This window comes from Drosophila bipectinata, chromosome 3R (assembly GCF_030179905.1).
Source record: "Drosophila bipectinata strain 14024-0381.07 chromosome 3R, DbipHiC1v2, whole genome shotgun sequence".
Taxonomy (NCBI): Eukaryota; Metazoa; Arthropoda; class Insecta; order Diptera; family Drosophilidae; genus Drosophila; species Drosophila bipectinata.
In genome coordinates, this window is record NC_091739.1 from 13,635,893 (window position 1) to 13,652,332 (window position 16,440).

Below are 16,440 nucleotides of genomic sequence, written 5' to 3' on the forward strand. Positions count from 1 at the left end.
CATTTTTGTTTAATTTAATCATAATACATCATGTATATCGTAACCGTTTGTCCTATTCTGGTTTTTAGTTATTCTGAACATAATTCCACTAAAAGTTTAGTCAACAATAACATAAATATACATATACATACGTATGTAACTAATTGCCAAACTAAATTTCTCTAAAATCGGTATATTTTTGTTTCTATTTTAACCAAGCAACGACATCGCAGTTGAATGCATAAATTATTTGGTGGTTTTCGGTTTTAGTTGATAGTAGTTGTAACTTTACAAACAATTCGAGTAATTTGCTTATTTATGTACAAACCCGGTTAACTTGACAAAGAATCGAAGAACTCCTGAATGAGAGAGACAAACACACTTAATTATTCATATGGTATGGTTATAAGTTATTTCTGGAAATTTAGTTGAACAACTCCGTATAGTAAAACGTATTTTGAACTCTATCGAAAATTACACACTCAGATCTGATGCAAGGATAATAATAACAATAACAACGAACAGATATTCTGTGTACCATATGGTGAGTAATCCTAGATGGACTCCAAACCCATCCTCTATATTCATTTATGTAAACTTTAAAAAACTTTACCCCAATACAACAAACATACGAGGCTCAATCAAAAAGCAGTCAACATTTAGTTCAATCAAGAGTGAGTTTTAGTACTTTATAGTTACGCGTATTACTTTTAGTTTACTTTAGTTGAGTTGACGTTAGTATTAGATTTTAGTTTTTAATTTAGTTCTTTCCAACGGGACGAAACTTTAACAAACGAGCCGAGCGAATTACAAAAGGAAGGAACCAACGCAAATCTCTCGATAAAATGTCTCATATATCATATTTTTCGGTCGGGATCTACTAGGATCGGATTCAATTTGAGGTTTGGGGTTCAGGCAGCGTGTGTGTATATAGAATAGAGTCTTCCCTCCAATCCGATGCAGGTTTCTGGATCAATGTCGTGGGTATAACTTTCTAAATTCAGTGTCTGGCCTCTAAATATTTGATGTATATAGTATATATGATTTTCTTTTCGTGTATAGGTATATTTGTTTAGGTACTACGACGCAACATGTTACAGATATGCTTGTTCGTTTGTTTTTCGAGTATGATCTCTCCAGTATGATCTGCTATATACTTTGTGGTTTTGCTCTTTGAGAGCAGCTAAAATTCATTCCTATATAACTCGATATGCCTCGTTTCCTTCTGGATCACTTATAAACCTACTTTGTTTGAATAATGTACATATATATTTTGGGGTGATTTATATATATTGATATGTTTTTTGATATGTTTTCATTTCGTTTGCAGTTTGCAGTTTAGTTTGTGGCTTTTTCTTAGCTTTTTTCGTATTCAGCTGGAAGGACACATGATTAACACATTATATGCTTCTATAATAGTTATTTTTGCCAGGAATGCCGGTTTCGTATTGCTTACACAAATGCTAAAAAGTTTATCCTTTTGGTTAATACGTCTATACGTTTTTTATGCAATTCCCGGGCCAGGAATAAAATGCCTTTGATATGTATACAATTAAACGTGATTTCTGCACCTCACACATAATATTATCATATTCTTCTAACAGCAAAATCAACAGATCGAAAGAACGACAGCTTTAAGCTTAAGTAGAAACTATACACATTAAATTGGCTAAAATAAAACGTAAATTCTTATGATCAGCTTTCTGCACTTTTTACCTGAGCACTTGTGTGTTTAACGTACGTTTCCTAATACTTTCTGTATGTACTCTCGAAGACCCTACTCCCCCAGTTATGATATGGAAATCCCCTCTAACAAGCGCAACTAAAAATCGTGTATAATTCTGTAGGATTAATCTGCTGCATACTTTCGGGCTTATCTCGCCAGGGTGACTTGTGACCTTTACTCCGCCGCTCAGAAGGCCGTGTTATCCTGCTCGGGAGTGGGCATGGCCATGCCGGACTGGCTCATTTGGCCGCCTCCTCCGCCGGCTGGCTTCACTCCGGTGGCGGTGTCCAGCATCTTCTTCACCTGCGCCTGCGCCGTCTGCTGATTGATGCGGCGGGCCTCTGCCACGGGCAGATCGTCGTCCGATTCCAGGGCGGGATTGATGCGACCGTTTCGCTCATCCTTGCCGGCCATTGTGGCGGCGCCGTATGAACGAGCCAGAGGTCCTGCCATCACCGACAGCTGCTCCCCTGACTCGGAGGGCTCGCCCACACGCAGGGCATCTTCCGGAATGTTAACCACGCAGCGGAAGTAGTCGTAGCTGGGTGGCAGCTTACCCGACTCGAACATCATCCTGTAAATGGGAAAAATGGATATGAATGGATAAATTTTTTTATTAAAATTTCCGTGGAACTCACTTTGTCCACCAGGACACCGAGACCAGTGTTATCAAACTTAGCAACATAGCCATGGTGCGGAAGGGGAACATCTGCTCCTGTGCCTCCTCATCATAGCCGGGGTACTTGATGAAAGGTTCCAACCCCAGGATGGCTTCCCCTCCAGACAGCCGAATGAACAAGGCCACAATATATGCGGCCAGGCTGCCGTATGTGTTGCAGTGTTTCTTAAAGTGCACCACCATCAGAAGCTGCGGGAATAGGATGACGTACACCAGGTCGGAGCACATGGACCTAAGAACAAGCACAATGGACTTTTAGCCAAATGAGGTGGCTAAATAATGCAGTACACATACCACAATCCGTAGATGGAGGGAATGGTAAGAGCCATAATGGTGGCCAATATACCCACGACAATTATGGCCACGCGCATCACCCAGATGATTTCCATTTCGGACGCCTTCTGACGGAAAATCAATTTGTACACGTTCCTGGCGAACATGGAGGCAGCTGAGAGCACGGAGGAATCGGCAGAGGACATCACGGCAGCAGAAACGGCGCCCAGGCCGAAGAAGGACACAAAATCGGGTGTCAAATACTGCAGGACCATGGGCAATATCATGCTTGTCTCGTCCACAGTTAGAGGATAGGGTCCCTTGTAGTCAGTTTCATTCCAGGCTGTCAATGTTTAAAAGGACAATAGGTTACTCTCAAAGGAAAGATTGAATTCTTAATTATAAGAATTATATATATATATATTCTTAAATTTTAAAAGTAAACATTATAAAATATTAAAAAAACATGCATGCTAAGGAATAAATCTTTCAGACTCACGTGTGGCCTTGGCAATGGCTCCAATGAGAACCGGAGGAATGGCCATCAGGATGCATCCGGCAGCGGCAACGTAGGACAATAGCTGAGCCCGTCCGGCTGTTTTGCTGGACAGCACCCGCTGGAAGTAGACCTGCCAGGGAATGCCGCCAAACACTAGAAGCAATCCGTAGTCTATGTACATCCAATGCCTTTTCGGCTCCACGTGTCCAATCCAATCGACCTCCAGGTCACTCAGACTACCCACGTGCTCGTTGCTCCAGGCAAAGGGGATGCACATCCACAGCCCGATGAAGATACAAAAAAGCTGAATGACATCCGTGTAGGCCACGGAATAAAGTCCTCCGAAGAGGGTGTAAAAGATGGCGATGCATGAGGAGAGGATGACGGAAGTGCGGTGGTCCATGTCGATAATCACCGAGAGAGTAGCTCCCAGGGCGGCCAGGATACCGGCGGCCCAGAAGACTTCACCGCAGAGAGCTGGCAAAAAGAGAAGACCTCCCATTCGCTCCCCAAACGAATCCTGCAGAGGATCCAGCATAGTGATGTAGCCCTGTTTTCGCATCGGATTGGCAAAGAAGATGCCGCCTGAAGGAATTAATCGTAATAATAGACATTCTTATAAAGTCTCCCATTAAACTCACCAAAAACTAAACTCAGGGCATAGCCGAAGGGAGCCTGACACCACACCAATCCGGATGTGTAGATGGCCTCCGCCGTGCCGTTGATGTAGCCGCCACCTACCCAGGTGGCCGTCATGGTAAAAATGCCCACAAAAAGGCCAATGGAACGGCCGGCGAGCATAACCTCCTCCTCGGAATCATTGCCGGACTGCTTCTTGCGACCGGCCCAGATGCCCACCACCAGGATGAGCAGGTAGAAGAGCACAATGCTCACCACTCCGGCGATATTGATCATCTTGCTTGGGAGCGAATATCCTTGGCTTCAGAGAAATACAACCAAATGCGGCTCTTGATGTAATTAATACCCTCGGAATGGGTTTGACCTTTTAGCTGGAAATGGAAACCAGGGAGTACGGGTAAGTGGGTGGTAATGGTGGTGGTTTACTAAGAGCTACAACCTTGAGCATAATTGTTAATACAGCTGCACGAGCCCGGGCAAGAGCTCATTTTTCAATTAACTGGCCCCGGCACGCAGCATTAAATATTAAGCCAAATGCATTGGCCATGGCCATCGGTTCGCCTGACCTTTTTCTGCAAGGATACAATAGGAGTTGGCCCCCCACTCCGTTTAACGCCCCCTTATATTCCGAGTCCTTGCTAATGGCGCACTAATAACTTGCAGTTGCAACGGGTCCTTTTCAAGGCAGGACATTATTTATAGACATTCGTTGAGTGGGAATCGTGTTGACATTTATTACTTAATTAATAGTTAAAAAAAGATAAACTAAATATCATTTAATAGGAGATATGCTATTTTATGTTATTAAAAAACCTAGTTAGAAACTAGAATACCAATTAGAAAATTTCAAAATCCATTTCCAAAAAAGTTTCTTCCCAAAAGAGTTTCCAAAATTCTTCAACAATTAAGTTAATATTTTCATTTTAATATCAGAGGGGGTCATAAAAACTTACTAATTCCTAACACAGTCAAAGGACAACATACCCTAGAGGAGCACGCACTTTTCTAGCTTATATAACGGAATGGGAAAGGAAGGAACCAGGACAGACTTATGTAAAATATATAAACAATTCAGACAGTCCCTCACATCATTGGTGGGGGAGTCAAGTACGTCATAGTCATGGGTACGATTAAAAAAAAAAAAGCGGTAGAGCACCACAAGACCACAAGACGTGGTGGTCTTCATTCACAAAGTCGCTAAGGGTGCCCCGATGGGAAAGCATAGTCTGACGTCGGGCGAGGAGGTGTAGATGCCAAATGGCCGTGTGCCATCTGCGCATGTCCCACCGCATTTACGGGCAATCGAACGAAGAGACTCACCTCTCTGCTATGGAATTTGTGCGCCAAGTTCAAGCGGACGCCAAGTGGCACCTATGGAGCGTTGCGACGGCAATCGAAGACGCGCGCCAATCAAATACGTCTCGGCTTATGCAACATTTCCTGCTCTAATGGCTGGTTTGGATTCCCAGTAGTAACTTGGTTTACTCGCTCGATCGCAGATCCCTCGAGGAGGTGTAGGAAAAGTGGTAATCCGGCTTGGAACACCGATTAGTGGCAGCAGTCGCCCCAGCGAAGGGACGTCTTCTGAGACGGACTGTTTCGCGTCCTAAAGTGTAACCCGCACATGTGCCCCGTCTGTTACGGAAACGCGTGTTTGGCGCATCAAACTCTTGGCTTCGCACCCGAGAAGTTGCCGAAAAATGTTTCAGATTATGTAAATAAATCCACTCCACTGGGAAGTTGGTCGAATTTTTTCAGATATATTCCTTTAATTTCGTTTCTAAAACAAACTCAAGGTGGCCACGACCAATCGGATCGATAGCTCCTAATTAATTTTGCAATTAAACTAAAGCCTGGTCGGTTTCCATAAACAAATGGGGCAACGGGCGCCACTAAAGGTAACCACTAAAAAACGCGTATCCACGTTTTCAGCCGTCGTTCCGTGCTGACGGTTAGAGCGACAAAATTATAACTGAATTGGAAGTTCAAGTACTGGAGTCCCATCGGCGACCCGACGCCAATACCTTCGTGGAGCCGAGCGTCGCGTTCATTTTGTGTATGTGCGCAGGAATTTCTGACCGAGCCAGAGCGGGTGAATCTTACATCGTGGAAGTCGAGTGGCTACTCAATTAAGGGGTGGTTGTAGCCAGCGCAGGGGAGTTGACGGCGCTGGAAAAGTGGTGAAAAGCTTCGGATTATTGTTTGGAGTTTTCCCCTTCTAATCGAAACCAAGGACAAGTCGCGGTTTACCATTTACAAATAGTTACATTGAATCTCTTAAGCTTCTATGCCACAGACTCTATGGCTTTTAAAACTACTTAAATCTACGCCTTATTTAGTAGCCGAACTTCTCGTTCAGGTGTGTAATGCCATCGCCACTTTGGTTGGTTGGCGGCACCCACTTGGCATACTTGTCGCTATCATCATGCTCGGCTAGCTCGTCTAAGTCCATGTCCACATCCTGGCGCTGTTTATTTCGTTGCCGCTGGCGCTGTCGACGCTTCTTTTGCGCCGCATCTTCAGCACCCTGTTCCGAAACGTCCTCCTCAACTGACGTGTTGCTCTCCTTAATTGATTCTACAGGCGCAGTTACAGAAGCAATCGTGTCACTGGAAACTGTTGTCACATCCGGTGTAACTTTTTCTGGTTTTAAGACTTCCGTTTTGGGGATTGTTGGTTGGCTCACTTCCGATTTAGCATTGGGTTCTTGTTCCTCCAAGTTCTTACTCTCCGTTGTTGAAAGCTCCTCCAGTTTTTCTTCTGTCGTCTGTGCCACCACAATTTCCTCTGGTTTTCTTGGCTCCTCCGCTTCATTGCGCTTCTCTTCGTCCTCCTCCTCGACTTCCTCTTCGTCCGAGGCAAATGCATTTGATTGTGGCTTAGGCTGGGTACTAGCCGCAGCTCTTACCACCTTAAATTTACTGAACTGATTCCTCTTGCCAATCATGGGCAGCTGTTTCTTCACTCCCGTGCTTGAGGATTCTCCTATAAGTGTTTCGTTAGAGGTGACAAAAGGTAGAGCCGTCGGTTTCGCTATTTTGAGCAAGCGTTGCACCTTCTGTTGCTCGCCCTTAAGTCGTTGCTGCTCCAACTGCAAACAAAGGAATAATGTTAAGGTACTGTTTAACACATTTACCTTTAATACCTACCCTAAGCTTTTTGATCTCGGTTTTGTCCACCTGTTGCACATCTTCTGCAAGCGTGTCCATAAAGTTGTCCAGGTCGTCACCAGCGGATTGCTGTTTGAGGGCTTGCTCCTTGAGTTTCTTTTCCTTTTGTTGGTAAATGTTTATTTCGTTGTCAACCTTTTTCATTTCCTCATTGAGATCCTGCTCTTGCTTAAGCTAATAATAAAAAATTGTAGTTTTTATGATTTTTTTTAAATATATATCTTGAATAAGTACCAAATCCTCGTAGGTCAAGGTGACATTGACACCAGCATTTTCCTTTCGTTGTTTTTTGCGCGCCACATCGCCCGTACGATCCCAGAACTCATCGTCGTCGTCCGAGTCACCCGACTTTTGAATTTTCCTCTTCTGGGACTCCTGATTCGCCTGACGGAGAACTCCATGCCTATCCAGAGTGCGACAGGCCTCCAGGGCGCACTGTACAACACAGTCCTTTTTGCGGCCTTTGTGATTCACCTCCACTATTATTGGCCGGCCATTAGAATCATCTAGCGGCAGCTCCACACGACAAACAAAGGAGCCTGTCGACAGCTCGTCACATTTATACTCCAGGTTGAGACCCTCACGTTCAAAGAATCCTCTCAGAGTCTTCTTGGGGTCGTCGAAAAAGAGATCCTCGTTGTTGGTGGAAGCGTATGGATTATGTGTGAGGTCAGTTTCCTCGTCGGCATCGTCACCCATGCCCCAGCTAACGCCCTCGTTGCGCTCACGCTCTTCCGCTTCCAAAATCTTCCTCTGCTTCTCCGCTGCTGCGGCAGCTATCTCCTGCTCTCGCTTCTCTTTTAACTCTGTCACCGTTAATTCAGATTCGGGTTCCTCGTCCTCTCCGGGACCCTGCAAGATGTAGACACGGGTGCTGCCGCCCAACTTCAGCATGTGACCCACCCGCATTCTTATGAAAACTTTTGGCGGCAGCCGCTGCTTATTCAGGAAAGTGCCATGAGTGCTTCCTAGGTCGTAGACATACCAGCCCTCTGGCTGTTCATTTTTAGGGGCGTTATCATCTTCGTCTTCTTCTGTTTCATCTGGTTTAACAGGTGCCTTTGGCTTATACTGCAGTACAGCGTGGAAGCGGGAGATTGTGGGATGGGCGGCGGCCACGTCGTTCTCCGGCAGACGGCCGAAGGTCCAGACCGCTTGTTGTTGTAGCTGTTTTACTTGATCTATGATTTGACCCGACTTAAGGACTTCGAAGCTGTAATTCTGTTCTGGAGCCGGTGGAGCTGACCATTTTGGCACCTTGTACGGACAGGCCGGGTTAGGAGACGGATTTGGTGTTTTTGGTGCTGGCGGGGGAGGTGGTTCAGCTGGCGCTTCTGTGCGAGGCTTCTCTGTGACCACTGTTTTAGGTTTGGGCAGTGGAGCGGGCACTTTGAACTCATCCATGCTTGCAATATAGCGAAATATGTGTTATTGCAAGCGGGTAAACAAATTTCGCGATGCCAACAGCTGATTTGCAAAACAGTGTTACCACACATTATTTTTAGGAAAAATGAAAGTAAAATGTATCGAAAAATTCGAATACAAATTATTTTAATTACTGTTTTTATTCAAACATATATAAATATTTATTTTTTTCTAATTTTTACTATAAAAGTATATAAACATAATCCTATTCCAACGCACATAAAAAACACATAAAAATCTTTAAAAAAAAATCGAACGAAAAATGGAAACCATAACCCTTAATATCGCGATTTAGCTCAGTCTCTATTTCCGTTCCCATCCCTAATTCTTTTTGCGAAAGACGCCGGGAGTTGCCAGAGGCTTGAGGAGGCGCGTCTTTTTTAATTGGTGTTTTTAATTTTTCTAATTTTTTAAAATTTTTGTTTTGTCAATGGTTTTATAAGATGGAATTTTCACAATCATTAAATTTCGGGAATAGTACCTTGCTTCAACTTGAAAGAGGAATTGAAGACGCTGGTAAGGATAACTTGTGCGCCGCAAATGAAAAAGATGTTAGGGATACTTCCGGAAACATCGAATCCAACTACTCTGACTTCTTCAAGAGCGACTTTTCAATAGTCGTGCAACATTCAGACGATCCTCGCAAGTCTGAACAACATATAAATGTCTCTCACATTGAGGCCATTTTATGCATCACGCACAATGAATGCGGTAGACCTATTTCGCCATCAATCATAAGGTCCCGTCTCTATTCCGAGGGCAAATTTGGAAAAGAGAATGAGAAGGAAATCTTTGCTGAGCCGGAGCCAAATAATCGTGCAGGATTTGCACACGTGGAGGATCCGCAAGCATCCGAGCATGTGTTTCAATTGGAGGATGAGGGAAAGGTGCCAGAGCAGGAGCCGAAAAATAGTGCAGGATTTGCACACGTGGAGGATCAACAAGCCCTCGAGCATGAGAAGGTACATCAAGAACATCCTGTTAATGTTCTCAATGCTCAGGTTCAGCAAGCCACGGAGAACATGCATGGAGACGACGATGTCGAAATGGTACCAGAGCCGGAGACGAAAAATAATGCAGGATTTGCGAACGTGCAGGATCAGCAAGACTCCGAGGACATGTTTGGAGACGAAGAGGAAAGGGAGGACCTTCCAGAGCCGGAGCAAACATTGGACGAAAGTAGTTTTTTGGCTCCAGTTCAAGATCACCAAGCCTCGGAGCAGCTCAAGGCGGATATACTACGCAGTTGCATGGTGGCCAAGCAGGGCGAATGGCATGAGGTATCGAAGATGACCCAGAATCTGAGCAGCATGTCGCCCAGCCAACTAAGACTATCTCCTGATTCCTTCAGTCAAGTGAACTACGCTTCAAGAAGAAAGTCTGTGGCTTCAGAAGTCCCTGTAGATTTACAGTCCATGAAATCAATTTCTGCGTGGAACCTGCCGCCTTCAATTTCGTCGGTGTACAAGGAAAAAGGCGTCATCCAGATGTTTGACTGGCAGGTGGAGTGCCTGAGCAAGAAGAGCGTGCTCTTCGAAAATTGTAACCTGGTCTACTCCGCACCCACATCAGCAGGAAAGACACTAGTTAGTGAGATTCTACTCATAAAAACTGTCTTAGAGCGGCGCAAGAAGGTTCTTCTGATTCTGCCTTTCATCTCTGTGGTGCGGGAAAAGATGTTCTACTTGCAGGATCTCCTAACTATGGCTGGTTACCGAGTAGAAGGTTTCTTTGGTGGCTACAACCCCCCAGGTGGCTTCGAAAATATTGATGTGGCCATCTGTACGATCGAAAAGGCGAACTCGATTGTAAATAAACTCCTCGAGCAGGACAAACTCGACTCAATCGGCACAGTGGTTGTGGACGAGGTCCACTTGATCTCGGATAAGGGACGTGGCTACATCCTCGAACTTTTACTCGCGAAAATATTGTACATGTCCCGGCGCAAGGGCCTCCAAATCCAGGTGATTACCATGTCGGCCACCCTGGCGAATGTGGAGCTTCTTCAGCGCTGGTTGGATGCGGAGCTTTACATCACCGACTACCGTCCAGTTGCCTTAAATGAGATGATTAAAGTGGGGACAAAAATATTCGACAACCAACTAAAGTTTGTGCGCGACGTTTCCCAGCAGTTGGAGTTTCAACAGGCTTTGGGAAACGACCCTGACCATGTGGCACAATTATGTATAGAGACGGTGCTTGAAGGCTGCTCGGTAATTGTATTTTGTCCCTCCAAGGACTGGTGCGAGAACCTTGCCGTACAACTAGCCACTGCCATGCATACCCTGATCAAATCAGGTTCGGATCTGGGCCGTCAACTGAGGTCTAACCTCAGTCCAGGAGACCTCGAAAATGTGAAGCAGCAACTGAGAGATATTCCCACAGGTTAGTCGCTTCTACATATTTTAGCCTTCTCTATTTATCCTTTTATTTACTTAGGCCTCGATTCCATTATGTCCAAGGCTGTAACTTGTGCCTGCGCCTTCCATCATGCTGGACTGACTACCGAGGAGCGTGACATCGTAGAGACCGCCTTTAAATCAGGGGCTCTTAAAGTCCTAGTCGCCACTAGTACCCTCAGTTCTGGGGTCAACTTGCCTGCTCGTAGAGTGCTAATCCGTTCGCCGTTGTTTGGTGGGAAACAAATGAGTTCCCTTACCTATCGCCAGATGATTGGACGAGCCGGGCGTACAGGCAAGGATACCCTGGGCGAGTCCATACTCATTTGCACCGAAAGCAATGCGCGGATAGGGCGCGAGTTGGTCACTGCGCAGCTGCAACCGATCTCATCCTGCTTGGAAATGGATGGAAGTGTAAGTATTATTATTATCTTTAATATGTTTAAAATTTATTTTTAAACTCTGCTTTAACAGACGCATCTTAAACGAGCCCTGTTAGAGGTTATTTCATCAGGAGTGGCTACCACCAGGCAGGACTTGGACATATTCGTCAATTGCACTTTATTAAGTGCCCAAAAAGCCATCAAAAGTGCTGAAAATCCAAAAGCAGATGAGGAGCAGGATTCAAACTACATAAACGATGCACTGGAATTCCTCATGGAATACGAGTTTATTCGTTTGCAGACCGACGAGGAGGCTGAGACTTCTGCATATGTAGCAACGCGCTTGGGAGCTGCCTGCTTAGCTTCTTCCATGCCACCGACCGATGGTCTTCTTCTGTTTGCAGAGTTACAGAAATCTCGACGCTGCTTTGTGCTAGAATCCGAGCTGCATGCTGTATATTTGGTCACCCCCTATACCGTGTGCCACCAGCTCCAGGAGCTGGATTGGCTTATATACCTGGACATGTGGGAGAAGCTGAACCCGGCCATGAAGAAAGTGGGTGAGCTTGTAGGCGTAAAAGAATCATTTCTTGTTAAGGCGATGCGAGGTCAAACCAATCTGGACTACAAGCAAATGCAAATCCATAAGAGGTGAGTGTTTATTTTATATTTTTGGTATTATAATAATCATATACTTATATACTCAATAATCCCTAGGTTCTATACCGCCCTGGCTCTTCAAGAGTTGGTCAACGAAACACCAATTAATGTTGTCGTACATAAATTCAAGTGCCATCGTGGGATGCTCCAGACACTCCAGCAAATGGCATCCACATTTGCTGGAATCGTTTCTGCATTCTGTACGTCTCTGCAGTGGTCCACGCTTGCCTTGATTGTGTCCGAGTTCAAGGATCGACTTTACTTCGGCATCCACAGCGATTTGATAGATTTGATGCGCTTGCCCGATTTGTCACAAAAACGTGCCCGAGCTCTCTACGATGCCGGCTTTAAGAACTTGGTGCAGCTGGCTGGCGCGGATGTTCTACAGCTGGAGAAGGTTCTATTTAATTCATTGAGTTTTGATTCCGCCAAGCAACATGACCACGAAAACGCGCAGGATGCGGCCAAACGCAATATGGTGAGGAATTTCTTCATCACTGGAAAAGCGGGCATGACAGTGGCCGAAGCTTCCAAGTTGCTCATCAGTGAAGCGCGCCAATTTGTCCAGTATGAGTTTGGAGCCGGAAGCATCAAGTGGTCACAAGAGCAAACAGCGGAAGTAGCTCCTGAGTTAGAGGACAGCGTTACTGAGGTAAACAATCGTAAGTCCCAAGAGGATAACCAAACTATGCAAACCAAATCCCCAACAAAGGCAAAAATTATTGAAAAGCCTGAAAATATTATGGATGTTCCTATGCATGAGGTGAAGAACAATCCGCGATCGCTACTTAAACGAAAACTTCCCATTGAAGATAGCAACGTAGGTTTTATTTCGTCTCCTTGCAAACAACCAAAAGTAGCTCCATCCAATGAACTACTGTTGCAACCTTTCAATAACGAACTGAACTCTAACATCGCTGGTCTTGGACAAATGTTGGACCAGCCTTCGACAAGCGCAGTTCTTCCACAGGTTTCTAACACTGCTGGTCTTGGACAAATATTGGACCAGCCATCGACAAGCGCAGCTATTCCACAGGTCTCTAACATCGCTAGTCAAGGACAAATATTGGACCAGCCTTCGACAAGCGCAGTTCTTCCACAGGTTTCTAACACCGCTGGTCTTGGACAAATATTGGACCAGCCTTCGACAAGCGCAGCTATTCTACAGGTCCCACCTGAAAAAGTTCAAATATTAAATTGCCTGGAAATATCACCGAACAGTGCTTTAACTGAACTTCTATATGATTTTCCAGTTGATGATAATGTAAACGGTACGAATATCCTACAGCTACAAACCACAGACTTACAAACACCACAGACTTCTATGGTTACCAATTCATCTGGTAATACCATGGAACAAGAGAACTTGGTGTCTGAAAACCCCTCCCAGTTTACAAAACCTCAGTCTGAGTCTTCAAATACAACAGAAACCAAACCAGCTGAGTGTAGTGAGGCTCCATCTGCCAATGTGGTTATTCAGGACATGCCAGTTGAAAGCCCTGCAGAGATTTTAAAAAAGCAAGTTGAGCAACGCAAAAGAATCGCACAAATGAAGATGAACAAGAAACTGGAAGAAATGAAAAGTCAGCAGCAACCTGCTGTCGCTAGTACAGTGACTTTAATGAACACCCATCCGAAGCAAGGATTAGATAAACCCATTCCCCAGAAGGTTCCGCAAATTGTACAATCCAACGCCCAAGTCGATACTGGCAATGTTCCTTTGAAGTCTCCTCCATCATCTTCTAGTGGAAGTTCCGAAAGTACCAGTACATCATCTGAAACGTCGAATGGTCCGAATAGAGTTTCCAACGCCCAAGTCGATACTGGCAATGTTCCTTTGAAGTCTCATCCATCATCTTCTAGTGGAAGTTCGGAAAGTACCAGTACATCATCTGAAACGTCGGATGGTCCGAATAGAGTTTCTGTGATTGAAAAGGATCTCTTTGAGGGTGATGATTCCTTTATGATGACCTCTAGCATAAACGCAGCTCTAACGGCAGCAGAAAGGAAGCCTCAAGCAGGAGGGCATTCGGATACTGAGGAGATTCCCAACTCTCAGCCGAAAGAACCAGAAACTGTCGCTCCATTGACTCCCCACGCTTCAAGGCTTATTAGGTCAAACACACTGCGATCACAGCGCCTTCAAAGTCCCAGATCTGTAACATCACGTTCATCGGAAAGTTCCGAGGGATCTAAAACATCAAGTTCATCGGGAAGTTCCGAGGGCTCTCAAAGTTCCAGATCTAGAACATCAAGTACATCGACAAGTTCCGAGGACGCAGTGGGAGCGGAACGTAATTCCACAAATTCCGGAGTAGAACTCTCCAATGTTAGTGTGGAAAATTCTCTGTTCAAGAATCCCATGGAGTTGAATACCTCCTATGTTTTATCATGCCCCACAAGCCACAACGATTCCACGAGTTTAACTTCAATTTTTGTATCAGATGTGTGCGAAAGTCTTCAGATGTTTGAAATTGCGTTGAAGAAACTTTCGGAGGCTACTGTTTGTGGACTGAGCGTGGGAATAACGGATCATGAGGGAACTCCAAAACCACTTATTGGTGGAAAGTTGATGAACCAAATAGGTGAAGTTGGAGTGGCAACCCCCAAATTTGTTTTCCAAGTAAACGACACCACATACCTTGAATGCTTATCCTTTTGCTTGGATGGCCAGGATGGCCATTATGTAATCCATTTCAAAATGCAGGAAACCGAAGGCGGGGTGCCTTCAAGCTTAAAACTGCGGGAGGTTTGTAAGATTTTTGCCCGTGACGATCTTACTCTGATAATGCACAAGACAAAGAATCAGTTGAAGGCGCTACTCAAGGCGATTCCTGAATTAAAGAATATCGCTGTCAAGTTTGAGGATCCGGACGTGGCCAATTGGTTGCTGCAACCGGACAAAGACTCCAATTTTCGAAATATGGTAATAATCCAAAAAAAAACTCCTATAACTTCATTTATTTATATGCTACCATTTCAGTGCCAGCAATATGCTCCGGAGTGCTTAAAACTGCTCGATCTCTGTGGCAGCGGCCGTTTCTTCAGCAGCTACGGTCTCAACACCTCCAGTGAAGTACCAGTCCATGTCAGAACTCAAGTCGAAGCCTATGTCTCGGTTCACGTACGCAAAGGACAAACAAAGATCCTAGAAGACCATCAACTCATGAAAGTATTCAGAGGTATTTTTTCTGAAGTCACTTTCCTTTTCTTAAAAATTAAGTAACAATATTTTTTAGATAATGAAATGCCATTACACCTGATACTGGCCCGGATGGAAGTTGTGGGATTTCCGGTTAAGGAGCATCGCCTCAAGCACCTATATCGTCAAATTATGAATGCTTCATCAGATATTTATAATAAGATCATGCATATAAATGGCTCTAATTTCAATATTAACTCATCCGTCGAAGTTGCCAGGGTCCTAGGCATACACCGAAAACCAACAGGACGCGTGAGCACATCCCGTCAAGTCTTAGAAAGAATAGAAGCACCTATTGCAAAATATATATCTCAACACCGAAAGCTGACTATGCTGGTGCTTAAAAATGTGCAGCCGATGATGAAATCCATGCAAAATAACAGGATTCATGGACACAGCATTACGAACACGGCAACGGGACGGATTTCGATGGCAGAACCCAACCTACAAAACGTTGCCAAAGACTTTGTAGTGGATGTAAAGAAACAGCAAATGCTTTTATCGTGCCGATCCGCATTCATGCCTACGGATTCTACACGTTGCCTGATATCTGCGGACTTTTGTCAGCTGGAGATGCGAATTTTGGCGCACATGTCGCAAGACAAGGCCCTTCTAGCGGCAATTAATTCACCAAGTGATATCTTTGTCTCGATATCTGCGCACTGGCATAAAATGGACGAGTCTGAGGTGTCTGACCAACTACGTGAAGGAACAAAAAAAATTTGCTATGGCATAATTTACGGTATGAGTAAGAAAACGCTAGCGAATGAACTGGATGTTACGGATCAAGAGGCCAACGGTCTTGTGGAGCAGTTTTTCAATTATTACCCAGACATTAGGACATACACTGAGAAACTGCTAATATACGCTCGCAGAAAGGGCTATGTGGAGACTATCACTGGACGACGTCGTTATCTAGAGAACATTTGCAGTGAAGACAAAGTATTACGACGTATGTATTTTCTCCTTTTTATATACGTATATAAACTAAACCATTTCCTTTCAGAAAAAGCCGAACGCCAGGCAGTCAACTCCGCCATTCAGGGCTCTGCTGCGGACATAGTAAAATCGGCCATAATAAAAACTGTCAAGCATTTGGGCCGCCATTGCCGGAAACTTCATATTGATGACGATTCAATTAATTTTGTTCTCCACATTCACGACGAGTTGATGTATGAAGTGCCTGCCGACAAAGCAAAAAAAATTGCCAAATTAATCAAAGTAGTGATTGAAAGTGGCACCCGCCTGTCGGTTCCACTTAAGGTGAAGCTAAAGATGGGAAGCTGTTGGGGAAACCTTACAGAAATCCAGGTCTAATAAGTCTGATAAGTCTTTTTTGAGTGATCCAGCTGGACTGACACTTGAAGATGTACCATGTTATTTAGTACATATACAGATATAAGACA

The 16,440-nt window shown here is 44.6% G+C and overlaps 3 protein-coding genes and 1 long non-coding RNA gene across 5 annotated transcripts; 2 read left to right on the forward strand and 2 right to left on the reverse strand.

Annotated features, from left to right (window-relative positions):
- Positions 1-250: 250 nt before the first annotated feature.
- Positions 251-1,945, forward strand: LOC138926636 (uncharacterized). Its single transcript, XR_011443224.1, has 3 exons — positions 251-376; positions 466-523; positions 1,827-1,945. It is a non-coding gene; the product is annotated as an uncharacterized lncRNA (long non-coding RNA).
- On the reverse strand, positions 1,892-5,237 carry ChT (choline transporter). Its single transcript, XM_017248062.3, has 6 exons — positions 5,116-5,237; positions 3,798-4,166; positions 3,157-3,741; positions 2,679-3,000; positions 2,344-2,616; positions 1,892-2,279 (listed from the first exon to the last, which is right to left on the reverse strand). The coding sequence occupies exons 2-6, from the start codon at positions 4,069-4,071 to the stop codon at positions 1,892-1,894; spliced, it is 1,842 nt and encodes a 613-aa protein (XP_017103551.2). The 5' UTR covers positions 4,072-4,166; positions 5,116-5,237.
- PolQ (DNA polymerase theta) lies at positions 4,160-16,436 on the forward strand. Of its 2 annotated transcripts, XM_070281455.1 has the most exons (8): positions 4,160-4,192; positions 8,869-10,775; positions 10,830-11,203; positions 11,264-11,823; positions 11,890-14,758; positions 14,816-15,014; positions 15,072-15,986; positions 16,041-16,436. In XM_070281455.1, the coding sequence occupies exons 1-8, from the start codon at positions 4,173-4,175 to the stop codon at positions 16,349-16,351; spliced, it is 7,155 nt and encodes a 2,384-aa protein (XP_070137556.1). In that variant the 5' UTR covers positions 4,160-4,172; the 3' UTR covers positions 16,352-16,436. The 2 variants fall into 2 exon arrangements, with proteins under 2 accessions (XP_070137556.1, XP_070137555.1); XM_070281454.1 differs by lacking the exon at positions 4,160-4,192 and having other exon boundaries at positions 8,736-10,775.
- On the reverse strand, positions 5,157-8,448 carry LOC108129812 (kanadaptin). Its single transcript, XM_017248061.3, has 3 exons — positions 7,200-8,448; positions 6,945-7,139; positions 5,157-6,886 (listed from the first exon to the last, which is right to left on the reverse strand). The coding sequence occupies exons 1-3, from the start codon at positions 8,367-8,369 to the stop codon at positions 6,131-6,133; spliced, it is 2,121 nt and encodes a 706-aa protein (XP_017103550.2). The 5' UTR covers positions 8,370-8,448; the 3' UTR covers positions 5,157-6,130.
- Positions 16,437-16,440: the final 4 nt, after the last annotated feature.